Source organism: Diplotaxodon limnothrissa, linkage group LG23 (assembly GCF_057381915.1).
Source record: "Diplotaxodon limnothrissa isolate DT_005_m linkage group LG23, D_limnothrissa_male_GT1.1, whole genome shotgun sequence".
NCBI lineage: Eukaryota > Metazoa > Chordata > Actinopteri > Cichliformes > Cichlidae > Diplotaxodon > Diplotaxodon limnothrissa.
The window spans coordinates 871,345-898,610 of record NC_140617.1 but is presented as its reverse complement, the minus strand read 5'-3'; the positions used below and the strand labels follow the sequence as shown (position 1 = coordinate 898,610).

The window sequence follows — 27,266 nt, the reverse complement described above, 5'->3', positions numbered from 1 at the left end:
AAACTGTTTGTCAGTAAAGAAATAATGATCATAAATACTCAAACTATTCAAAAGTACAAAAAAAGTTACCGCCCGGCGGCGCAGCCTGAGGAGCGCGTAAAATAAACCACGGAGGCCATGTCGCTTGGCAATCACAAATCAGATGTGGGGAAAGGTCACAGTAAAGACAAGAAAACGTCCGTAAATCTTTGCAGATAAACTCCACACAGCGTCTCAGGTACGTCTCACACAGCGGAGCTTTAAACAATGCAGGCTTTATGTCCTGAGGTAGACTCACTCACCTCTTCATCTGTTGCTCTCAGCACTGACATTTACAACATCCCGAAGTTCCAGCAAGAACAGACACGGAGACTGAAGACCGGGCGAGGACACCAAGAGGTCCGCTATTTGTTCCTTTGGCCAGGAGGCGTGCCTTTCCCCCGTCCCGCAGGTAACCCACCTTTTTCTGTTTGCCTTTGAAAGTCGGTAAGTCTTCACAAATCTCTGGCAGACCCTCCTTCCATGCTTGTTGATCCCTTTGGTTACACCCCGGTGTGCACAGGTGTTTCTGCTGTTACCTCATAGCTGACCTGCAGCTGACCTGCTGTCCACAGTCTCCGGGTAAATATCAAACACGCATCCTTCAGTACAGCAAGTTGGAACAAAGCAGAGATGAAAATGGCTCGAAACGCTCCAGAGCGGCTCCGGTGCTGCTCGTCAGTGCTCCACTGACAGTGACTGGGCAACAGGAGGAGGAGGGGCCGAGCCTCCTTTAACTCGGCCTTTTTGTTCCTGGCTGCAAGTTCTGCACTTACAACAAGCTGGCAAACCATTAAGGCCCACAGCGCCTCCAGTCTGACACTTTACTGACCTCTTGCATCGAGGTTAATGGTGCACAAGTTTAAAGTGTATTTAAGGCTTTATTCAGTTTCCATAACTGAAAACACAGTTTAACTACTCTGTAATTATTTGAACAGGAACAGTTGTCCCTCATTTCAAAGCACATGGGTCAACTTTTAACAAACAATGGACACGTTCTGCTGTAAAGCTCGAGGTGCAAACTGGGATTATTCCCCCGCCCTGCTAAAGCACAAAGGTGCAACAGCCTCTTTGTTGGTGTGTTTACAGGCTTGAAGTTTATCTTCTCACACTCAACACACACTCCCAGTATTCCTTTCAAAACTTTAAGTTCATGACCGACATCATCACACTGTTAACTGGCCGCTCACACGGATCACTGAACATAACCAGCTGGTGTTTAAGTACAACGACCACTCGCTGTGAAGTCAGGGGGCTGAAACAGAAATCAGCTCTGGCCTTGTTGTATTTTTGTGATTTCATGGTGCTCCAGATGTTTGCAGCTGGTGAAACTGGACTGCACATCGATCAGCACACTGTGTACTATGATGCCATGCTGCTGTAACAGATTCATGTGTTTCAGCATCGTATTGCTGAAATATGCAAAGCCTTGCCTGAAAAAAGACACCACTGGGTGGGAGCATGTGTTGGTCTAAAACCTGTAAATACCTTTCAGCATATAGTCCACGTCCACAGACACTGACCCCCCGTGACAGCAGGGATGGAGGCTTTTGAGCTTGGTGCCGACAACAAGCCTGATGGACCCTCTCGTCTTTAGGCCAAGTTTTCAAATAAGAATTTAAATTCCATCACAGTTTTCCGCCAGAGAAGGCCGGGACGTTTCTGGATCACGTGGCTTCTCTTCAGATTTCTTCTTGTCTTTAATGTGCATTTGTGGATGACACAGTGAACTCTGTGCAGTGATTTCCACAACAGGTACATGTCTGTTTTTATTAAAGTTTTTGATTTTTGGCCTCTTTTGATGTCTTGCACTGTAGACATATTGAGTCTTTAAGTTCTAAAACTTTCATCACAATTTCTGCGAAACTGTCTCTAAGATGCTTCTTCCACAGCCGATCATGTTGGGCCTCAACTGGCAACAGCTGCTTCGTACAACTACACACAAACAGATTACAGATTTATGAAATTTGCAAATCATTGCATTGTTTTTGTGCACATTTTAAAGAACGTGCCAACTCTTTTGGAATTGGCGTTGGATTGTTAAGCATTTGACGTATTTTTTTGCTGGCTAAGCTGGACAGCGAGCAGTGACGCTCAGCTGTAGAGCAGTGGGTCCAAAAGTATGGAGCGAGCCACAGAAGTCTGGATGAAAGGAGAAAAATAAAGCGGGAACTCAATTCAATAAAGGAGTTTTTAGGCAGGATAAACACGAGACTGCTGATGCAGTCATGCCTGTGTCTCTGAGTCTTTGCTTGGTTTTACCGAGTGATTAAAAACTGAAAGTGCGAGGTGTGAAATGGCAGAGAACCCGTGACACTCAGTGTACGAGATAAAAATGGAACCACATCTGAGCTGAGTCATGCTGCTGTTAAACTACAGCGACTTTCAGGAATCTAACTCACATTCAAAGTGGTCGTTTTCACAACCTTCATGTAATTCTGAAGGCAAAGATGTGCAGCCAGCAGAGTAGAGCAAAACTTCCAAAAGTCGGCATAATTACATTTTCACTTTATTTTCTTATCAAAACAACAAAGAATAGTAAAAAGTTCACTTATTCTGGATAAAAAGAAAATGGTACTGTTTACACATCCCACATTTATGGGCTCTTTACAACACAAATCTTTACAAATTTGCACATCAGACTGAAATAAAAGTGAAGTGCATTCAAACGTCTTTTTGCTGCTTAACTAAATCGTCTTGGCTCCATTAATGATCACCGTTATTGTTAAAACGAAATAAAAACTAAGGAAAAGAAACAACGAAATATTCAAGTGTGTACAAGTACGTGTAAGTTAGCAGGGGAGAGCTTGTGTGTTAGCCGTCCTGCTGCTGTATGAATGGGTTTGGTATGGCTTCCATGCCATCCTGAGGACAGATCAGCACTACGGAGGTTCCTCTGCAGACCACCAGCCCCAGCTGCCGGGTGTCTTCTGTCAGCTTCAGCTGGTCATCTGGATCTAAACACAGGAGTTGCAGGAGCACACAAGTAAGCGTCACATTATCTACGACAGCAGTCGATGCTGCACGATCAGTTTAAATACAGACACGGCTTTAACAGTAAGCCCCACCAGTGTTCAAGTAACTCCTATGAGCTACTCAGTTTCAGTTTTTTCAACCCTAACTTCACTGTGGTGTCGCTGAGAAGGTTTAGCCTTAATATCTCAGGTGCAGGAGCTCCACCCACCTGCTGGAGAGGAGCTGAGTAGCTATTTCAAACAGTCAATAACATGAGGCTCAGTTTAAGTTAAAAAAAAACAACAAAACTTTAATTTAACTCAGCTGGGCTCACACTTACACCCACACGCTGACATGACTTTAGCATGAAAACTCCTCAGTGTGAGTGAAGGCTACAGCTGTCATAGCTCACACTGAGGCTGGTGGTCAGCCCTGAGCTAAGGATCAACGCTTGATGAAACACACAGCTCGACTCAGTATGGTCCCAGTATGTCCCAGTTGTGGGACCATCGGAATACTTTCACCATCACCAGTAGCCTTATTTTATTTTACTGGGTCCTCCTTCAGTAGATGTGATCACAGAAACACTCAGGTTAGTCTGGGCACTGCCTCAGTGTTGCAAATGACTCATTTGGGTTCAGGTTAAAGGAAACGCAAAACACTTCAGTGCTGGCGCAGTCTTGTGTCATTCTTTGTTCCTGTAAATCATTTTTCCCTCGCATGGTCTTGACTTTAAAGCGCACACTTACCGCGCATATACTCAATAGTGCCGTCCAGCACCAGGTTCAGCAGAGGGTCAAATCCTTTAAGGACACCGCTGGCTGAGGAGGAAACAAATACACGGTGTAAAGTCTCCATTAGCTGGACATAAGGACAGCAAATCCCGCAGCGCTGCTTAACTGTTAGCTTGTTATCATAACTGATCCACCTACCTTCTCGTCCTCCTTGAAACTTTACACGAATCGGCTTATCGATGTATTTGGACAAGTCGAAGATGCTCTCCTTTTTCTTTTTGTCTTTATCCTGCGCAGAGAAAACAAAACACGCCGTTTGTGAGTCGCATGTGTGCTAGCCGCGCACACAAACACCAGCTGAGCATGAGCCCAGCTAGCTAGGCTAGCCGTGTTAGCTAACATGATACAACAAAAACACCTTATATTACTTTGAACGTGCTGATTTAAACCCGGGTTACGGCTGAAACACACACTCACGGGCTAACAGCATATCCGACAACGTTAAAGGTGCAAAGGCAGAAAAGTATTTGAATGTACGAACTCACCGCCATGTTAGCTGCGTGACACGGAAGTGAAATTTCGACCTCAAGAATGTTCCACCAATCAAAACACCGAGCGCCTTTACATGACGTCACTGCTTTTTAAAATGACTCTTCATGATTTAATTTAATGGGGCTGGTATGATAGGGTGAGTTAGTTTTTATATTATAATATTTTATATTATAACTCACAGTTTTATCATCAGCATCTGCTTTTGGAACTGACCCCCTTTTCCTTTGCTGTCAGTCGAGGGGGGGAAGTCTATTAATAGCACCAGCTGGTGTGTTGGAAAGCAGAGGACGAGGATCCGAGCAGAACACAGGAGGAGGGGTGGCTGTTTGTTGTGACATGGCTGACAGAGGTGACCATGAGCTGAAACTGCAGAGCTTTGAATTGACGCTTGTATCAGAAGAAGAGGATGAGTCTGCTTCACAGGTGAAGGACTCTGAGGCTGATATAACACCTGATGCTAGCCTACAAGTAGAAGGAGAGATTTTTTATGTCAACCGTCAACATCTGGCCCTGCAGAGCCCTTACTTCAGGGCTCTGTTCTTTGGCCGTGGGTTGGAGAGCAGCAAAAGGCAGGTAGAGATTAAAGGTGTGAGTCTGCAGCATTTCAGGACCTTGATGGAATATACCACAACATGCAGCCTGTCTCTGGACAGAGAAAATGTTACGGGCATCCTCGAGACGTCCGACTTTTTGCAGCTGGAGCGAGCCAGGCTGCTGTGCTGTAAGTTCCTGGAGCGTGAGCTGCACCTCAGCAACTGTTTGGGGATGATGGCCTACGCCTGGCAGCTGGGTTGCACTCAGCTTTATGCCGCAGCACGACAGGTGGTGCTCACTCACTTCTCCGCTATTTCAGCTGAAGAGGATTTTCTGTCACTCTCAAAAGAGTCAGTAGCAGATCTACTTGCCAGCGATGACCTAACCATCCATAAAGACGATCTGGCTCTGGAGGCAATACTGCGCTGGGTGTCATTTGACCCTAAACGAGAAGAATATTTCCTGGAGCTCATTGAGCTGGTGAGGCCCGAGTCTCTGTCGTTGCCTTTCATCACTGAACTCTTGACCAGAATGAAAAGCTCTGATCCCAGAGCCAGGCTCATCATAAAGCTCAATGAACATTTCCCAGCATCTTGGTCAGTGGGCAGGTCAATGATGAGGACCAGGGCCAGAGAGACCCTGTTCGTGCTGGGCGGGCCTCATGATCAGGAAGAACAGGCGCTGTTCCAGTATCACCCGATGAGTGGTAGATGGCAGAGCTGCGCGCCCCTGCAGAGGAAGAACCTCACACAGTACTCCGTGGCTGCAGTGGGTAATGGATGCATAATGAAACTGGCAAAAGTTAGATGTGTGCTTATTTTTCATGTGCTCGTTTTTATGATCTTACATGAATATTGAACATTAAATTTTCACTGATTTTTTAAAATTTCCTTTTTATTTAGGAGACAGTGTGGTCGTGACAGGTGGCTACTTCCGGGATGTTCTGTGGTTCAGTGTGGATTGGGTCCGGATCTACGAATGTGGGAACCAGCGCTGGGTGGACGGGCCAGCCCTGCAGAAGTCCAGACACAGCCACTGCTCCATAGGGCTCGAGTCAGTACTGTATGTCCTGGGGGGAAGTATGGACGAAGGTCTTGTGGATGATGTAGAAAGGCTGGTCCTTGGGTCAGAGGAGGGTTGGGAGGCAGTGAGTCCCATGGTCAGGGCCGTAGAGAGGGCAGCCACTGCTGCTCTGGGGTCGTGTATCTACGTGGCGTGTGGGCTGGATGAAAATGGCGAGGTTTATGGTGGAATTCAGAGGTATGTGGCGAAGGAGGATCAGTGGGATGTGGTCTCCTATTCTCCATTTCCACGGTGAGTATCTTTCTGACACTGCCAGATTTACATTCTTATGAAGTTTGAGCTTTCAAATTAAATGATACAGGATGATCAGCTGACAATTAAACAGAAAGATTAATATGTTTTTCTTTAGATACGACCTGGTTGCCACGGAGCTCAACAGTGCCCTCTACCTGTTCGGAGGCCAAGCCCTTCGTTTTGACATGGAGACAGATGAGTGGACGGAGCTGGAGGAGGAATGTCTGAACAAAAAGTTCTTCTGTGGCTGCTCCTCAGTCACTGGGCAGATATACCTGCTCAGCGAGAGAAAGAGTAACAAAGCATTCCCGAACATGGTGCTGCTGGACCCTTACATAGACACCTGCATTGAGGTAGATGATGCTATACCCTGTCCCGTGCCCCTCAGAGGGTGTGTCACCGTAAGAATGATCCCATGATGCTCTATGATGGTTGAATGAATGTGGAATTGTGCAAATCTCTCGAGCCATCCCTCTTTCTTTATATTTGGTCAGGAAAATGGGAAATGGGTGCAGCAACTCATGCAAACCTGAAGGGAAAGTCAATATTTGGTCTGACCACCTTTAATTTTTCAGCACAGGCTGAACTATCAGGCAAGCTTTAAGTAGTCTTCAGGAGTAGTTCTCCAGGCTTCTTGGAGGACATGCAAAGCTCTTCTTTTATTCTATTCTCTGTTAAGATGATCCCAGAGATCAATAACGATGAGTTCCAGGCTCTGTGGAGAGCAGGAAGCAGGCGGAGGTTTGAAAGTCAGAAGAAGCAGAATACATATGTGTGAACAAGAGGGAGACATGCAAAGAGCAGTGATGGTGAAGGTAGATCCGTTTAAATATCAACCATCCAAGAAAAAGGAGAGTCCAGAAGAGAGTGCAGTCAGGGTGGAGTGGGTGGAGACGAGTGTCAGGAGTGATTTTAGACAGAAGGATAAAAGCAAGAAGCTACAAGATGCTGGAGAGCTGCTGTGATGTTTGGAGATGCTAGAAGCACGCCTGGAGGTGGAGTGACGAGGACTGATGGAGCTAGAAACGAGTACAGTTAGAGAGGCAAGGCAGGAATGATTTGGACATGTGCACAGAAGGCAAGGCTGGACTGGGACAAAAAAATCGGCCCGGGCATTTTGACTAGAGACCGGCCCACCAGGATAAAGATTGAAAATGTGACGTCATTCAGGGGTAAAACCGCAAAGGTTTCTGGGAACTTGTGGCAAGAGGTACTAGCGCACGCAGGCTTTCAATTGAACTGAGTTACACAGCGATAATAAGAAACCCAAAAAATGTCAAGAAGCTGTTGTATTATTAAACTTCAATAGCCGGTCGCATGACAGCCACGGGAAGCCGACGGGTAAAGAGATCGTTTTTTTTTATCGGATTACATCGTTGAAGAGAAATTTTTTAAGCCATGTTTCCGAAGTAAGAGCCGACGGATGGTCTGGATATACCAAATATATCGTCCCAGAACACTCCAGCTCACAGGTTAGTCTGCTCCAAGCATTCCCACAAAGGTCAGAGTTTTGTAGTAGTTAATGCGTCATTTTTCTTAACATAATTAGTGATATAGGTTACAAGCAAGTCTGGCGCTGAACAGAAATTGTGGCGCTATGCTCCTTTGTTTATTGTGTTTATTGTGCATAAATAGTGAATTGTCCTGACACAATATTGCGTTTCGCTTCTGTTATTATGGTACATTGACAAAAACATATACTTTTATTCACAGGATAAAACAGTTGTTTTGTATCACTAATTGTCCAGTGCGATTACAGCATACAGTATTATTGTCACTGCTACATTTCTGTGATGCTACCAGAAATTATTTCCACTGCTAATTAATTCAATTCAATTCAATTTCTTTATTGTCCCACAAGGGGAAATTAGTTTAGCAGCAGGAGGATAAGAACAAACAGAACAATACTATAAAACAATAATAACAATAATAATGATAGAAAATTCAAGGACAATTATTTGCCATTAAGGAGACAAGACGCAGTAGGGATAAAAGAGACCTGGAGTCTTTTAGTCCTCCTCGGAGGTACTCTAAAACGGCGGCCGGAAGGCAACAACTCAAACTCACTGTGAAGTGGATGGTTCACACAATTAATAATAGAATGAGCCTTTCTAAGCACATTTCTATTGTAAATGGCCAAAAGTCCATCTTGCCAGCGCCCTGAAATTTTGCTAGCAGTTTTTACCAGAAGTCCCAACCGATTCTTATTCTTCACCGTCAGGTTACCAAACCAGGAAGCGATACAAAAAGACATCACAGATTCGATAAAACTTCTATAAAACAAGGACAACATCTCAGATGAGACGTTAAAAGATCTCATTTTCCTTAAAAAGAACAGTCTTTGTTGAACTTTTTTAGTAGTGGCATCAGCATGAGATTCAAAACACAGTTTATGGTCGAGTACCACACCTAGATATTTATAACTCTCAACGATCCCAATATCGGCAGTTTTAATGATAGTGGGTGATGAGCTATAAGAGGACTTCCTAAAATCAATAATCATGTCTTTAGTTTTTGACATGTTAAGTGAAAGGAAGAACTCATCACACCAATTCACAAAATCATCTACAACCTGCCCATGGCCTGACTCGTCCCCCACTAGAAGACTGACGATCACTGTGTCGTCAGCAAACTTCAGGATGTGTCTGTTTGTGAAATTGCTGCGACACTCATTTGTGTACAGAATGAACAGAAGGGGAGAGAGGCAGCAACCCTGGGGTGATCCAGTAGAGGAGGAGAGCACATCAGAAAAGACATGATTCACCCTCACACATTGTGACCTATTAGTCAGAAAGTCTGTCACCCAGCCGACCAGACTAGTGTCAAGCTTGAAATGATTGTAAAGCCTGTCAGCAAGTAAGAGGGTTGAATTGTATTGAATGCCGATGAAAAGTCAGCAAATAATAATCTTGCATGGGTGTGGGGGGCCTCAAGATGCTTATACAAGAGATGCAGGAGTGTGACAGCAGCATCCTCCACACCTCTCCCTGCTCTATAGGCAAACTGGAAGGGGTCAAGATGGTGTTCAACATGCATTAAAATCTCCTTAATTATCTTCTCAAATGTCTTCATCACTAAAGAAGTCAGAGCCACAGGCCTAAAATCATTCAGTGCCTTAGGAGAACTGCCCTTAGCAACAGGAACAATGACAGCATGTTTCCAAATCTTAGGTACTGTCTGTAGCTCTAAAGAAAGTGAGAAGATATAGTGAAAAATCCCACTCAGCTGATCAGCACAAGTTCTCAGTACCTGTCCACAGATGTTGTCAGGTCCAGGACTCTTGCTTTTGGTATGTCTAAAAAGATTAGCTACCCCTGTCTCATCAATACAAATAGATGGGGGAGTGATAGTCCTTTCCCTCAGTGTGCTGGTCTGCCTAGAACAATCATAGTTCTCAAAACGAAGGTAAAAACTGTTAAGACTGTCTGCCAGATGTTTGTCAGAGGTAAACCCCTCTAAGGTAATGCTGCTTTTACCTTTCGTCTGTAGCCCTGCCATTGTTTTCATACCAAGCCAAGCTCTTTTGAGGTTGTTACTGCTGAGTTCTGCCTCAATCTTATTTCTATACCTCATCTTGGCAATCTTTATTGCAGCCCTCACCTCCTTCCTCAATATTCTCACAGTGGGAACGTCTCCCTCGTTAAAAGCAATTTTCCTTTTAAGAATCAGATCCTTAATATCTTTAGAGAGCCACGGTTTGTTATTAGGGAAAGTCTTAAATTCTCTGACTGGAACCACAGTCAGAGAATTTAATTACCGTTGAGCTCAAAGGTCCTATTAATAAACGGTTAACGAATGTGTATTTATGACGACGATTTGTGAGACTGGTAAACTTATGATACGTACGATGGTCTTTCGTTCTACACGGTGCATTTCAAGGTCCTGCACCCATCCGTCGGTAAACTGTACCTGGGCTTGTTGCAGTGACCTGAAGTTACTAAACTTCACGAGTGTATGCACTCACTCCAAGAACCTATAATTATAAATCTGAGCGTGGTGAAAGTTGGGCACTCTGTCCACTCTGTGTGCTCGTAAGGGTCTGACCCGTTCACTCCTTTGATTTTTTCCTCGTATCTTTTCTTTTTGTTTTGTACATACCTTTTTTGTGCGGCAAAGAAAAAACAAGAAGGTATTGGAACCGGAGAATGAACGTTTTGCGGTGCTGCAAATGCTTGCATTTGATGCGATACTTGATTGTTTTGCCACTAGTTCCCGGCATGCAATGCGCGAAAATCACGTGATTGCTAAACAAGGGGGAGGGTGCATTCGGCCTCCTCGGCTGTAATTGGTCCAGCCCAGAGTCGATCATGACCAATTGGCCAATCCAACACCTTTCAGTACATATACCCTTCCTTAAAAAAAAAAAAAAAAAAAAAAAATCCATCGGCCCATAAAAACAAAAAGTCGCCAGCGGCCCACCGGGCAAATGCCCAGTGGGCCACTGGCCAGTCCAGCTATGACAGAAGGGATGGTAGATATATTGGACAAGGATGTTGAATATGGAGCTGCCAAGCAGGAGGCAGAGAGGAAGACCTCAGAAAAGATTCATGCATGTAGTGAGGTAGGACATGCAGACGCTCGGTGTGACAGAGGAGGATGCTGTCTGTCACACGGTGGAGTTCCTGCAGATCCCCAACTGCACTGGCTGAGACTCAAACCATGACAGAGCCTCCACTGTGTTTCACAGATGGACACACTGCTGTACCTCTCTCCTGACCTCTCCTGTACACACTGGCCACGATTTGAACCAAAAATTTCAAATGTAGATTCACTCCACAAGACTCGTTGCCACTAATTTTAAGTCCAATTTGGCAAACCTCTCCCTGTTTCCTTTCATTAAGAATGGCTTGTGGACAGCCACTGAGAACATTTCTGAGGAGGCTTCAGCGAACAGCAGATGGATCAGCTGAAGGGCCAGATGCATCTCTCAGGTCCTGTGTCACGGCTTTGCGTGTGTGTTTTTTTCATGTAACTCTTTAGGACAGGACGTTCAGAGACTGTTCATCTGCTGTAGACAGGCCTGCCACCTCTTTAATCCTCCACAGATGTTTAAGGACTCGCTGCGCAACATAAAAATGAATGAAAAAGCAGCCAACCTCCAACCTTCATGAAGCCTGGAGCAATACTGCTCAAGAGCACTTTACAAACATACCAAGAGGGTGTCAGTCACCTCGATAGCAAAACAAAGTTTGCACAGTACTGTGTATGGTTACCTGTCTGTGTGTGTGTGTGTGTAGGGGGGGGGGGGTCTTCATTAGTATGAACAAAATGTAAAAGTGTTTAATAAAAGCTTGACTGAATTTGTACAGGTTTTATTCAGAAGTCATTTATTTAAACTGTTCGAGTTGTCACAAATCAACACTCATAATAAAAGTCAAATGCAGGTTTCATGAGGACATAAAGTGTCTCCTGCTTTTATATCTTCTTAAAAACAACATCCAGGTGAGTCTCATTCACTGCGTCGGCCGTTTAGCGCTCCAGCATTTCACTTTAAACCCCCTGCTGTGCGGTGGGCGTCAGTGACATCACACCCCTGCACAGACACGCCCTGTTTCTAGCCCTATCACAGCCATCGTTACATAAATGATGACTGGATTAGCATGTTCACCTGCAGCAGCACGGCGGGAAGACACATGTAAAATCACACTAGCAAGCATCAGAACACAATTTGGTAAATATTAAAATATACAGCTCCTAATATCTCTACATTCATTTTTACCCAGGAGCATTGCATCGATGCATTTAACGCCACTGTCTAAAATAGCTCAATAATGCCCATCTGTGTGAATCAGGTAGAAATGACAACACAAAAACACGTAACACACGTTACAATAAGGCCTTTTCTGTGTGTTGTTCCAAAAAGGGGAACCCTAGTAGCACATAGACTTCATATCTTAGTGTTCAAAACACAGCAGCCAAGGCACAAAACAAAAGACCCGAGTAGGAAATCATGCTGCCCGTGAGAAAAAGACACGATGCACAGACACGCACACGGTTCACGTCCGTGTTTGTAGAAGAAATACTTTTTGTAAAGGCATCAGAAAGGGCAGCGTCTTCTTTGTGCACCAGGGGGCGCCATAGTTCTCCTAAAAAGTCTAAATCTGTCGCAGAAAAATACAACTTCTTCAATCATACGAGGGATTCAAATACAGATTACAGTGAATAATGAATAAAAACAGCCAATAAAGTGATTTATCAACAGATTTACTACAATCAGAACTGTGTGCATGAGCAGCCATGTGGACATAAATCAGTCAGAGTAGTTTGTTCCATTTAAAATAGATTACACCATATTATACACAAGAATTAATATGTTTTAATACAAACAATATTTTTTTTAAGCTCTCACTCAAAAAAAAGCAAAGATGAACTAAAACGCTGTCCTGAATATTTTCAAGTTCTTATACTACAGGGACCAGAAACGGCATCGCAGTGATCACGCGCTCTCATCATACGTGTTCTTATTGTTTTGATATTAGTGTTATGAGTGGTGTCACATTCGGTGGATCAACAATCATCTGTGCTTCTTTGCTCAGAGGCAAACCTACCCTGACCTGAAATCATCAACGGACCATGTTGGAGACATGGAAGTGGAAGCGAAGCCGTGGACTCGATGTGAAGCCACTATCTGGTTTTGGGTAGTCTGCTGTTTCTATTTGTCTGGTTGGTCAGGTTGTTCAGGACGCAGTTGTTAGCCAGCGATGCCAGTCTGGAGTTAATCGCATCCTTCCTCTGCTCCCAGCTGCACTCACCCCCGTCTTCCTCTTCTTCTTCATTGTCATCTACCGGACTTTCCTCGTCGCTGCGCACGTCACCCTCGATCTGTGGAGAAGAATAAAAGTTAACCATCCGATTCCTCGTTTCCTGCTATCGCTGCTGCTTAAACAGCCTCTCGTCTCACCTTGCCCACAAAGGCAAACCTGTAGACCATGCGCAGGATGAGATAGGCCCAGTAGATGTGCAGCAATTGTAGCACAAACAGAAGAGCGTTGAAGAAATAATAACCAAAGAAAGGCTCGTAGAACTGCATTGAAACGATCAGGGTGGTGTGGATGATCCTGGAGGGCAAACACAGAAACAGTGAGATCAGCTGTTCCTACAAACTCTCGGGCTTCAGAGCATCGTGTGTCGTACCGATAACGGGAAACTTTATCTGTGCTCTAAGACAAACTGTACATCAAACCTAGTTGGACATTTGCACACCAACACATGAAACTACGTCTGATTTAACAGTTTCTTACCTGCTTGGAAAGACATACAGCCTCGTGACGAGGAACACCAGAGCAAAGAGGACAAACAGGACGTCGCATGTCTTCGCCCACAAGGCGTAGTGTAGCATCTTACCCACCTGTCAGAAAAAGGAAGGTAAAAGTTCCTGTGACTTAGAAAAGACAGTGAAGACGTTTAGGTTAAGTGCTGTGGGTGTGAGCCCACCTCCCCACAGCTTCCTGTTCATCGGCCCCTGACAGTAACGACCTGCTCAGGTGTTTTCAGGTTATGTCATCAGGTTTGATTTGTGGTCATACAATTACTGATGTTCTAATCTCGGACGTACGCCAGGGTCAGCTCCACCCCCATTTTCACTTTTAAATATAAAAAGTCATTTTTAAACATCGAGCACTTCAGTGTGTTTGTCCTGCAGGGGTCTCAGATCTGAACAGGTTCAAGTGTAAAGACGTCACCTGAGTTTACTGACTCGAACGTTATCTCTTTGTTCCAGGTGGTTTTAGCGCAGCGAGAGAGAAAACAAGTGGGTGTGGCTGGCTCGAAATCAAACCTCAGACTCACTGATGAACTCACCTGCACTCAGTAACTAATCATCTATTGGATATGAAGCCAGCATCATTTTCCCTTTATGATTTTTATCAGCGTCCAGGCGACACCCTGTCACGCCCGAGTTGACACGACTGCATATTTCCTCATCTCATGTAACGCGGAAACAATCATCATCGTCACTTCTTATCATTGAAACAGCCTCACAACACCCACGGACAAAGGAACAACTGTCACCGAGGTGGTCAAACCTTTACAGCCAGGACAAGCAACAACAGAACGAAACCTCTCGCTGTGCGCGGCTCACAGGACGTGTGTGCTCGTATGAAAGAAGAAGGAAATTCACAAAAATACACAAGTTCCTCGTTTGTGCAATAATCTGCCATTTTAAACGTTTGTGTGCGAGCATAACGATGCAGTCTCCTCCACACTGCGCCGTGCAAAAGTCTCGAACCACCACTCAGTGTTTTATATTTTGCTTCCGAGGTGCCAGGCGCTCCTGGAATTTTTAAAAGTAGCCTTGAGCAGCGGTTTTAAACTTTCTCACCCATTTTCAGTCCAGTCCTTGGACCTGAGTCACTTAACACTAGGGCTGCCACAAACGATTATTCTGATAGTCGACTATTCAGATCATGCATCCATTGGACATACAGCATACAGCTTATTGCACCAGCAGCATCTGCTCTTATCTAACTATCATTAGCTTACAGCTTTAAGTGTTTAAGGTCTGTGCTAACTAAAAATAAAGACAAGATGATAGTTTATTAAATTTTAATGAAATTTGCAGATTGTTTCGGTGAAGTTTAATAAACTCCTTGCTATCTAAAATATAACAGGACACCGGAGTAAATTCTCCAGCATCTCACACTTCTGATAATCAGCTGTCTGCTTGAGGTTTATTCAGCTGTGTAAAAACTATAACTTTGATCTCAGCCAAACCGATTTACTCAGGAACAAATAAAATACTAAAAAAAGCCAAACAATAACATTGTTAAGTTATCTAAGTGACTCATATATCATGTTTAACCTGAGTAGCGAAAGACGGCGGTGGGTTTGAAAAAGATTTGCCGGGAGTCCGGTGTTCTCACGGCTCTAGTTAGCCTTGCCCCCGGCTAGCTATCGAGCTAGTGGGTAACACATCTCCGAAAACGTCGGAGCGCTTTTGAAAATATGTGGTGTCTTGATAAACTGAGCAGATATTTGAGGTTTACACAGCTACATTCCTGCCTGAAAATATGTTAAACGTTTATTTTGTGACCCAGAAAGAATAATAAGAATAATATTAAAACTAACCAGCTGCTGCCATTGTTGGAAACTGAGCTGGGCTGCGCTATGAATTCTGGGACACAGCTTCTTCTTCTTCGGGGTTTAACGGCAGCTGGCATCCTTGTACTTGCAGTGCTGCCATCTTCTGTTTCAGTCCGTTATTACACTCTTAAATCCTGCTATTATTCCTGCGTCTTTTGTGATCTTACAAAGCTTCAAACGACGCGTCGACTATTAAATCAGTCGTGACTAGTCGACTAATCGTGGCAGCCCTAGTTCACACTGATGAATCGGTCAAGCTTGAAAAAAATGCAACTCAAGTGTTGTGTCTACACACAGCAGACAACTTGGCAAAGACCCAACTCAAGTTGAACCTCGAGGCACTTGCAGGTTATTAGCAGCCTGCTGACCGACTCCCATTTCTTTTGTTGAACTTGTGAAAAAGGCCAATCATAACAGAGTTTGACAGGAATATTTCAGCATCATCTGAAGTGTCTCTGTGAATATTTTTAAGGGAAATGAACACACAGAGGACGAGAAGAAATCCTGTCCTTGAAAACTTGGGAAAAACCAGCAAAGACCTGTTCCGGGACCCGAGGGATACATCTGTCCCTTCAGCTAATCGTCTACTGTTCACTGAAGCCTCCTCAAAAATGGTCTCAGTGGAAGGGTGGCTGTCAAAACGTTACTCTTAAGGCAGGGAAGCAGGGAGAAATGGGTGGGCTATGCCAAATGACACAAGAAATCCAAAGAAAATCAGTGTCAACAAGTCCTGTGAAGTGATGAATCCACATTTGATCCAAATTTTGATTCACCATTTGGAAAGCATCCGATTGGCAGCACTGACAAACAAACTGCCACTGCAGTCAAAACGAACCTGGATGGAAAACATGGACCAGCCTCCCAGAGCCTGTTCATAATTTCCAGTGTGGTATCATCCTGACAGGGAATGGAACAAAGTACAGCCTCCAAGAAGAGAGCTTTGGGATGTGCCTCGTGAAGCCTCACAGAGTTCAGGCTGTGTTCCAAAATAAAGGTGGTCATACGAACATTGACTTCCCTGCTGTGGCAGAAGCTTGTGAACGAGGCAGCGTATAAAAGTCACTTTCATTTCCAAATATGCTGCACTTACTTCCCTTTTGTTAGAAAACAAAGAATGAAGTAGTGGCGTTTGTACTCACAGTGTATCTGGAGGCAGGTGTGGTGTTTTACCTCGAGAATAATGTCGGCAGAGTCGTGGACCAGCATCACCAAAGTGCCCACCCTCACATAGTTGGCAATGTAGGAGAAACCGATGAGAATTATGGTGGCAATATGATGAACCACCTGCTCCTTGAAATCCTAAAACACAAACACACATGCATGCATGCATTTAAAAACATGCAGCAGCATAAACAGCAGCTGCACGGGTGCCGTTTGAAACCAGCATGATTGTCTGCACTGATTCGTTAATTTAAATAATACAAATATGACAGCAGCAAAGCCTCCTGAAGGACAGAAGCACTGAAATGATTATAGTATTCAGTACAGTTCAGGTTTCTGTGGAGAGACTGAACTGAATATTTAATATACTGTAACACTCAAAGTACAGAGTTATAGATAATTACAGTTACAGATAATCCAGAGCATAATCTGCATTTGCTTTTTTTACCATTGGACTAAAACGTTACATTTCAGGGATTAAATGTGGAATAATAATCAGGTTCTTTATGTGTTTTCAGTTAATACTCACTTTTCGCTTCACATCCACAGAGATGCTCAGAAGCAGCGACAAATAGAAGCTCATCTCCAACATGTAATACCAGTAATGAGCCTCAGACACAGGCTGATGAAGGAGAGGGAGAGAGCAGCTCAGTGTGATCATTCAGTGGTTAAACAGAAGCTTTTCCAACACCATGCTTATTTGTCCAGACTTAGAAAGCAACAATGGTGATGCACGCAGCAGCATTCACAGACAGATGTGTTAGACTGTTAATCACTGAACTCCAACGTGAACTCTAACTACATGCTTTTGAGGAACTGAAAGAGTTTAATAAACAGTTTTCTGAACTGATTCCTTTAAGTGTGCTGAAGCAGGTCTGGACTTTTTGGGGTAGTGCAGGCAGATATTCAACTCTGCTGAGTATTTACAGCTTCACCTGTCTAATAGCTTCAGGGCTAAAGTCTAGCAAAGGTTCAGTGGCCACGTAAGAACTCCTCGCTCTCATTTACAAGCACAGAGGACGTGCTTCATGCACAGGAAGTCATGGTGTAATCTTAACCCTTGTGATGTCCTCCCGATTTGCATACAATGTGAGCCATCAGGGGTCAAAAGTGTCCCCACTTCATTTGACTGTTTTTTAAAGTATAAAGTATAAATTGTCAATCAATTCAGTGTTACACCTTAGTTTTACTTAAGACCAACACATTAACACAAAATTTACTCAACATTTTACATTTTAGGGCCACCAGACCTTCTTTACAAAAAATAAACCCTGTTTTTTTAGCGAAAACAAATTGAGAAAATTAAATATTTAATTGTTTAGATAATTTTGACTATCTGAATAACTAGAGAGTGCTGTATGTTGAACTTTAGCGAGAATTTTTTTTTTCAAGCGTTTATAAATTTTTAATGGCAGCAAATAATCACACTGGTGGTCCTCAGGGGTCAAAAATGTCCCCACTTCATTTGACTGTTTTTTAAAGTAAAAAGTATAAATTGTCAATCAATTCAGTGTTACACCTTAGTTTTACTTAAGACCAACACATTAAAACAAAATTTACTCAACATTTTACATTTTAGGGCCACCAGACCTTCTTTACAAAAAAATAAACCCTGTTTTTTAGCGAAAATAAAACAAGAAAATTAAATATTTAATTGTTTAGATAATTTTGACTATCTGAATAACTAGAGAGTGCTGTATGTTGAACTTTAGTGAGAATTTTTTTTTTGAACCATTTAAATTTTTTTAATGGCAGCAAATAATCACACTGGTGGTCCTCAGGGGTCAAAAATGTCCCCACTTCATTTGACTGTTTTTTAAAGTAAAAAGTATAAATTGTCAATCAATTCAGTGTTACACCTTAGTTTTACTTAAGACCAACACATTAACACAAAATTTACTCAACATTTTACATTTTAGGGCCACCAGACCTTCTTTACAAAAAATAAACCCTGTTTTTTAGCGAAAACAAATTGAGAAAATTAAATATTTAATTGTTTAGATAATTTTGACTATCTGAATAACTAGAGAGTGCTGTATGTTGAACTTTAGTGAGAAAGTTTTTTTTCAAGCGTTTGAAAATTTTTAATGGCAGCAAATAATCACACTGGTGGTCCTCAGGGGTCAAAAATGTCCCCACTTCATTTGACTGTTTTTTTAAAGTAAAAAGTATAAATTGTCAATCAATTCAGTGTTACACCTTAGTTTTACTTAAGACCAACACATTAAAACAAAATTTACTCAACATTTTACATTTTAGGGCCACCAGACCTTGTTTACAAAAAATACACCCTGTTTTTTAGCGAAAATAAAACAAGAAAATTAAATATTTAATTAAATTAAATATTTAAAAAAAAATTTTTTTTTTAAATTCTCACTAAAGTTCAACATACAGAGTGCTGTATGTTGAACTTTAGTGAGAATTCTTTTTTTGAACCATCTATAAATTTTAAATGGCAGCACATAATCACACCTGTGGTCCTCAGGGCTCAAAAATGACCCCGTTTGCTTTGAAGCAACAAGTATAAAATATCATCCATCTCTGTGTTTCAAGGTTTTATTCAACTTTATTCCAACTCATTGCCTGACAGTTTTCTATATTTTGGCATGGTAGGAGGGCATGAGTCTGAGTGAAGGCAAACTTTCATGAGGACAAAGGCGTGTCCATATTTGACCCAAGTGCAGGAGGAAGCTCAGGTTTATTCCTCTGCACTGGTCCCATCATGGACAGCATTCTTTCTGCAGTTGCAGGCCAAGGGGCATATACAGTAAACAAGCTGTTACAGGTGATTGTTTTCTTTTGGAAACCTGCAATGTTAGGGACAACTCGTGTCCTGACTGCAGGACAGACGGTTTGCCATCGCACACGAGCATGTTCCATGTACAGCTGGACCTGCATCACATGCTGCCCATGTTTTTGTCTCAAAGTTCCCTGGTTTACTTGGATGTTCTGTTGGAGGGGACAGAGTCCTCTGAAGGGGACTTGGTGCTCATACAGTCACATCAGTACCAGGATCTTACATCACAGCAGGAGGAACACCCACTTGTGTTTCAAGTCAAGTCAACACCAACACACATCATACACCTCAAATGGGAGCACGTTTGTGTCATGAACGACGATCATCTATTGTGTCTTTATCAAGAAATTATGTCCTTTTTGTGCTTCTATGATTAATCTTGTGTCAGCATGAAAACTTCTCTACCAGACTCAGGATGTCATAAACTGGCCGTAGCGACTCTACTGGATGCACGGCAGTAAGAATCAACACACCCACATATGCCTACAGCTGCATTCGGTCCATTTTTCTTCCTCTCTTGTTGTCCCTCCTTGTTCGTCATTGAGTTGGCTGTAGAGCAGGTCATCTGCTAATTGGATGGTTGTTGGTTCAATCTCTGTGTGCTCTAGTCTGGAGTTCTTACCAAGGTGTCCTTGGGCAAGTTACTGAACCCCAACTTGGTCTCTGATGCATCCATTGGCATGTGAACGTTAAAAAGCAGAATACAAGCAGAATACACTGTGTATAATGCTTTCAGTACTCGAGTAGAAAAGCCACTGAAGGAGTATGGGACCTGGCACATGTGCTTGGACTGTGGTAGATCATCTTTCTCTGAGGCACATGAGAGAGTCAGGCATCGTCTGTCACTGGGAAGGTTAGAAGACCAGATCAGTGTTTCCTCACGTTACTGCAAATATTCCTCTGTCTCAGCTGATTCCTCTTTCCTGCTTGATTCTTTGTCTTCATCATAATTGAAATGGATGATGTGTAGTCCTCTGACACATCTTCTATTTCAGTTTCACATTCTGAAAATTCAAGAAACTTCAAGAAGCCCAGTCACTTTCTCTCCAAGCTCCTCAGACTACCATGTCCTGGATGCCTGAGAACCTACTTGAACATAGTTCAGATTCTTCATCACTTTTCTTCACTTCATAGCCTTCTTCCACTTCTGCAGGTGGCTGATGTGCTTTTTCAGAGAAAGGGTAGCATGTGCTCTAAATATTGACAATATTTTCTATATCTTCTAACCCTGGATCTTCCTGAACATTGATTCTCCCTCCTCATTATACTAGAGGACAATATGTGCTTTGTCCTACTGGTCATTGCTTTGCACAACATGGTAAAAAAAAGTATGCTCATCAAAGTATGCAAATCTCCAGTGCAATGGAGGCTTTTGAGGATACTTTCTGTGTATGTATTATTGTAGAGTCTACCTTACAATACGAAACACTTTGATGCGGCTGTTGTTGTGATTTGGCGCTGTATAAATAAAATTTCATTGAATATAGAGCACCTGCCTCCTCATTGTGCTGCCTGTTGTGGTTGTTATGACCAGTGCTTGACCCCACACATCAGTGATCCAAGATCAAAGATGTTTGAAAACAGTATGGTGTGAAAATACGGCTCTTTGCAACACTTTGTACTTTGGGGTCATTTTTGTCCACGAGGACCAACAACGTTATAAAATTCAATAAAAACCACATAAATAAATCAAATTACTTGAAACTTATTCCAATCATTCATAGTATAGTAATGAATAACTTCTGTTATTTTCAGCCCATTTGATGAATAACAAATACATTTTTGATAGCAAAAGATTTCTTTAGAGGACAAAAATGACCCATGGACAACACAAGAAAAACATTTGGAGAAGACTCAAAAGTGAAAGTTTGCAGCGACACAATGACAGGAAGTTGACTGAGGTATTTACCCTAAAATACGTCCTTTCTACCCGTCTGAGAAAAAAATCAAGTCTGCAGTAGCAGAGCTGTTATCGGTTAAATGCAGATAAAGAGAGCCGTGGCTTCCAGGGAAGAACGTGTGCCATCATCCACACGGCAAGTTAAAAACTCAGGCAGGAAGGAAACCACAAAAGCATTCAGAGCTTTGCAGTCAAGGAAGTCGCAGTTGAAACATTGTGGATGGAGTCTGCATTAAAAACGATCAGCGTGCTCTTTCTGCACTTTCCTTGCTTTAAGTAGATCCTATTGTTCTTATGACCTGAGTGATGCAGATTTTCAGTTTTAGCTCACAGACATCTCTGCCACTTAATTCTTCATGAATATAAATGTTAACTTAACAACAGAGCAAAGAATCAAATGACCATGAATTAAAGAATCTACGACTCATGTTACACTTGCTGCAAACCCCAGCATTTACACCCCAACGGCAAAATCTGTGTCCTACCTGTTTGGGATAACCCCTCCAGCACTCGCTCTGATCCCAGAACCACGGCGTCTAGAGGATGGAGGAAACGATAAATCTCTGTGCCTCGATCTTACTTCAACAGCGTAGTAAGCAGATGTAGATTCTCAAAATTCAGTGAAAGTCTTTTAAAGAAAAAAGTGACGACACACTTACATCAATTAAAGAGCCGAGCCCTGCTGTGAACGACGTGAGGTAGAAGAAAAAGCGCCAGCTGCAGATAAGAACAGACGCATCATCGATTAGCGCTGGGATGTCACAGTGGCCCACTTTGATTTTAAATGGGCGAGACGAGTGACAAGAAAGTTTTCGTTTATGAACAAAACTATCATGACCTGGATGATAGTTTTGTAGATGAATCAACAGAGAGACTGAAAATGTCGTTTATATGGTGGTAATTACTTTGGTGTAGCATGAAGCTCCACTGTGGACGTCTTTATCATTCAGAAAAGCTATAAAACTTAAATGTTGTAAGAAAATGTAAAAATTCTGTTCACATTTTCCAAAGCCATCTAGTGGGCCGGATCGGTGTCTTTGCTGGGCCCATTCTGGCCCCTGGGCCTTATGTTTGACACCCCTTATTAGCGGATGCTGTGTAAATGAACTACATAGTTCTATGAGATCAGACAAAGATGTGACCAGGCACACGTGTGACATCCGTCCAACAGGAAATTGCTCAACGACTGAGTGTATGAGAAGAAAAACTCACGAGGCCTCGCAGAACTTTTTGGTGCTGCTGGGTCTGTCCTGGTTCCTTCTGTGTCTAAACCAGGTCTGGATCTTTCTCTGCGAGAGTCCACACTGCTTCCCCAGGCCCACCACTTCACTCTGAGCGCACACACACACACACACACACACACACACACACACACACACACACACACACACACACACACACACACACACACACACACACACACACACACACACACACACACACACACACACACACACACACACACACACTATGTAAATACGAGCTGCTTTCTCATAGCAGGCATTGTTACAGCTTCATCACAGCTCTCGTCCTGTCGACGTGTAGCTCTGCACCCACAGAGATAAATGTGCTCGACCACTGTTAGCGTGACCTTCCCTCCCTACATCCTACATCACAGCGCCGAAGGTCCCTCTGCTGAGTGAAACCTAATTACAGGGTTCAGTGTGACACATGCATGTTTTTATTTGGCTACACAGGCTCTCTGCACCCCCAGCATCAGCTCCAGCACTGTATCAAAGGATAAACTGTGACACCACACCGAGCAGTGAAATGATTTTCCCACGATTGCGTTGTGCAACAGAAATACAGTCGTTGTATTCAGGAAATAAATCTACTTTGTTTCACAGCGTGTTTGTGGCCAAGTTATTTACATGGGGAACAGCAAAGTCGTTAGCTGCTGCTGCTGCTGCTGCTCGCGGCCCCATGGAAATAGATTTGCAAATAAGCCAGAGCATGCGCACACACACACACGGGTAAAAACAATGTAGAAAGGCGCTCGTGGAGCGGTGCGTCTCCACTCGATATGCTCAGTCATGCCTCGTCCTGACAGGTGTACACCCCTGCCTGTCTGCACAGCAACACGGCTGCTCTGCTGCAATGCCAAATTACACCAAGAGGAGGGTGGAGGACTTCCATGATTCGGAGAAAAGTAACAGTTACAGACTAATAGCGCTGGTTTGTCCTCAGATTTTAACTAATTATTCTGATTATCAGCAACATAATAGGAAAGATTAATAGGGTGGCTGGATAAACTGTGGCTGTAGCTCAGGTGGTAGAGCAGGTCATCTACTGATCGGAAGGTTGGTGGTTCAATTCCCGGCTTCCCCTAGTCTGCATGCCAAATATCCTTGGGCAAGATACTAACCCGAAATTGCTCTCCGATGCATTCATCGGAGTATGAATGTGTGTGAATGTCAGTTGTGCTTGTGCGAATGGGTGTGCCAGATAACACACACCAATGAGTTAAACTGCAGGAATGTCTTAAAGACATAAAGACCTGGATGGCCGCTAACTTTCTGCTTCTTAATTCAGATCAAACTGAGGTTATTGTACTCGGCCCTGAAAAGCTTAGAAATATGGTATCTAAGCAGATTCTTACTCTGGATGGCATTACCTTGGCCTCCAGTAACACTGTGAGGAACCTTGGAGTCATGTTTGACCAGGACATGTCCTTCAACGCACATATTAAACAAATATGTAGGACTGCGTTCTTCCATTTGTGCAACATCTCTAAAGTTAGAAATATCCTGTCTCAGAGTGACGCTGAAAAACTAGTTCATGCATTTATTACTTCCAGGCTGGACGACTGTAATTCATTATTATCAGGATGTCCAAAAAACTCGCTGAAAAGCCTTCAACTAATCCAAAATGCTGCAGCAAGAGTCCTGACAGGGACTAGAAAGAGAGAGCAGATTTCTCCTGTTTTGGCTTCCTGTTAAATCCAGAATTCAAAATCCTGCTCCTCACATACAAGGTCTTAAATAATCAGGCCCCATCTTATCTTAATGACCTTGTAGTACCATATCACCCTATTAGAGCACTTCGCTCTCGCTCTGCAGGCCTACTTGTTGTTCCTAGAGTATTTAAAAGTAGAATGGGAGGCAGAGCCTTCAGTTTTCAGGCCCCTCTTCTGTGGAACCAGCTTCCAGTTTGGATTCAGGAGACAGACACTATCTCTACTTTCAAGATTAGGCTTCAAACTTTCCTTTTTGCTAAAGCATATAGTTAGGGCTGGACCAGGTGACCCTGAATCCTCCCTTAGTTATGCTGCAATAGACGTAGGCTGCCGGGGGATTCCCATGATGCATTGAATCATATCTGTTATTAACCTCTGTCTCTCTTCCACAGCATGTCTTTATCCTGTCTTCCTTCTCTCACCCCAACCAATCACAGCAGATGGCCCCGCCCCTCCCTGAGCCTGGTTCTGCTGGAGGTTTCTTCCTGTTAAAAGGGAGTTTTTCCTTCCCACTGTTGCCAAAGTGCTTGCTCATAGGGGGTCATGTGATTGTTGGGTTTTTCTCTGTATCTATGAAGCGCCTTGAGGCGACTTATGTTGTGATTTGGCGCTATATAAATAAAATTGAATTGAATTGAATTGAATGTTTTCAGCACACTAGAAAAATCGGTGCATTAAACTGATCTTTAACCTATTGGGCTGCATGCTTATAAGTGACTTCAACAATTCATTTATTCATATATTGGTGGAAAATTTACTGTATTATACAGATGAGTGTCACATTTAAAGCAATGACTCCCTGTTACGTGTACCATAGTTACAGTAGTGCACTCCACGGACAGTTAGAGGGTCCTGTGAACACCAACCTGCGATGGCTGCTGGCTGTGCTGTTTATAGAACGCTTCCAGCTTTGGGATGGAAGCGGCTCGAATCCAAATCCGATCCTTCACACCTAAGACTTTGCTGAGGGGGATGGCGATGACCCTGAGAAGACAGAGACCAGAAGAGATGAGGAGGGGAAAAAATGCATTTTGCTGCTGTTTTATATTTATATGCATATATGTGCATAATAGCAAATGCAACCCTGTTAATAAAACAAACGGGAGTAATTCGTTTTGCAGTACTTGAAGGATTAATGTGTGATGTCATCAACGGCTGCTCGATGTGCTCCAAACACAGAAGAGCAACAGAGGAGCTCGTTACTCCTGACAGCCTGTGGAGCTGCTGCCGTGGGTGGGTTGTGCCCAGACAGCCATTATCCGATCCAGCATCAAGAGACACTTGATCTGTGTGTGTGTGTGTGTGTGTGTGTGTGTGTGTGTGTGTGTGTGTTACAGACGGAAGGAGACAGAAAGATCGACAGAATAATACAATATGAGGGTATCAGCAATGAATACATGTTTAGATAAATGTGCGTGTGTGTAATTCTATCTCAGAGATAATGATCCTGAAGTGTGCACGCAGGGAGAGATCGGAGATAATGAGAAGGTCAGGGCAGCTTCACAGTGCTCTGGTTACAGGAACACACACACACACACACACAGCTGTGGCCTGAGAAGATTGCGTGGAGACACCTTCCAGCTGGCCGACGTCTACGCGAGCACAAATGACGGTGCCCACCTCTACGACCTCTACGACTCGCACACAGCACACGCCATCATCCTCCGACCCCGGACTACTCTCACAGCTAATGTTACCAATCTGCTAAAACATCGCTGATGAAGGCACAGACGAGGATGCTAATCTTCAGCTCTCACAGACAATACAGCAGCTGACGATGATGATAATGGAAAGGCGTTCAAGCTGTGGTCATGTGGGCCGCGTCTCTGCCAGCCCTGAATAAATTCTTGTCCTGTTACCAGAGGAACTGGTTAACTGTACAAACAGGTTTACTGTGACGTTTCTTTTAAAGCAGCTTTGCTCACAAGCATAAATGTGATGGGCAGAATACTGTGAAAGCTCTCGTCTGTCTGATTTTGTGCCACTAACATTCTGAAACATTCAATCCTGTAAAACCAAGAAAGTGTTTGAGACGCTGAGACAAACGCATCATCAGACCAGATGCACTCACAGATTAACTGTAGCCTCGAATTATTATTATTTCTCTTTAATTCATCCAAAGTGTTCAAATGTTACGTTAAAGTAGAACGCTATGAAATGCGTATAAAGAGGAGTGAAGATCTACTTTCTTCTAACTGAAATATTCGAAAACCAAACGCAGTCTTTTAAGAAGTGTCAGGTATCTGAAGATAACATTCAAATCCCTTCAGCTGTGACAGCAGAAATATTCTGACCTTTTCTAGGGAACCTCTTGAAGCACCGGGAGGACACATTTAATAAGCACTAGTAGGACTTTCTGTGCGATCACCCCGACAGCAGTCACTGACTGGTTGGTGTGCACTACACCTTGCAGAGGCAGCTTACAGAGAATCAGCATTAGTAGCCATGCATCGTAAAACCTCAGCTATAAACTTCTGTAGTTGCCATGTCTGAGTGTTTTCCCTCAAAAACACTCGGACACACTTTAACACAAGGAGCCTGGGGGGAAGACGGGACTCTCACACAGCATGTAGCACATGAACAAAGGGAAAAGGAGGCGTTCCTCAGCAGCTTAGCAGCAAACACCCTCCAGCCAGCCACCATGACCAAAACAAGTCAAGCAGAAAATTACTTTTCCCCCACAAACAGCATCACACTGCTTCCTTCAACTAATTAGGTAAAACTGAAAAGGACAAAACTGTGCGCCACATAACTTACTGCTCTGCTGATTTCAGCCTATTTAATGACAACAGCCAAAAACCAGAGCTCGCCGTGAGCTCGGCCTCACCTCTCAAAGATATATCTGATGGCTATAAAGATCAGAGCTAGTGGCAAGGTGTAGATGAGATGCCTGGGTAGAGGGAAGTGGCCCTCTCCTTCCTTCATCTCCATGTCTTTCCAGTGATTCCCAGGAGGGATCCAGAACTCTTCCCGCCACAGCCACTCGTTCAGCAGGGCCTCCATTCTGTGGGGCACGAAAGAGGAAGAGGTGAGTACTGTCTGGCCGCACAAACACAGTTTACCAGAACGGGAAGTGGATTCAAATTAATGACAAAGAGGACAAGAGGAAACTGTTTGCTCACGCACAGAAATGATGGAAAAGAACAACTGCACAGTGTCATCGCTGCTACTGCATCAGCTCACATGGCAACATGTTTCGATTACATGATCAATGACGGTGATTTCACCTCTTTACATCTAGTTTATCAGCAGTGCAGTGTT

General features: G+C 43.4%; 3 protein-coding genes across 3 annotated transcripts; 1 reads left to right on the top strand and 2 right to left on the bottom strand.

The window, feature by feature from the left end:
* Positions 1-2,550: 2,550 nt before the first annotated feature.
* Positions 2,551-4,285, bottom strand: lsm7 (LSM7 homolog, U6 small nuclear RNA and mRNA degradation associated). Its single transcript, XM_085347309.1, has 4 exons — positions 4,253-4,285; positions 3,906-3,996; positions 3,723-3,794; positions 2,551-2,975 (listed from the first exon to the last, which is right to left on the bottom strand). Exons 1-4 carry the CDS (start codon positions 4,256-4,258, stop codon positions 2,833-2,835), a joined length of 312 nt encoding a protein of 103 aa, XP_085203435.1. The 5' UTR covers positions 4,259-4,285; the 3' UTR covers positions 2,551-2,832.
* A 301-nt stretch (positions 4,286-4,586) lies between these two features.
* LOC146607153 (kelch-like protein 23) lies at positions 4,587-6,670 on the top strand. The gene is made up of 3 exons (XM_085347307.1): positions 4,587-5,565; positions 5,696-6,107; positions 6,226-6,670. The coding sequence occupies exons 1-3, from the start codon at positions 4,596-4,598 to the stop codon at positions 6,527-6,529; spliced, it is 1,686 nt and encodes a 561-aa protein (XP_085203433.1). The 5' UTR covers positions 4,587-4,595; the 3' UTR covers positions 6,530-6,670.
* A 6,064-nt stretch (positions 6,671-12,734) lies between these two features.
* Positions 12,735-27,008, bottom strand: LOC146607152 (ceramide synthase 2-like). Its single transcript, XM_085347308.1, has 10 exons — positions 26,833-27,008; positions 24,872-24,989; positions 22,262-22,380; positions 21,709-21,766; positions 21,535-21,585; positions 16,882-16,974; positions 16,362-16,490; positions 13,352-13,458; positions 13,012-13,168; positions 12,735-12,932 (listed from the first exon to the last, which is right to left on the bottom strand). Exons 1-10 carry the CDS (start codon positions 27,006-27,008, stop codon positions 12,735-12,737), a joined length of 1,206 nt encoding a protein of 401 aa, XP_085203434.1.
* Positions 27,009-27,266: the final 258 nt, after the last annotated feature.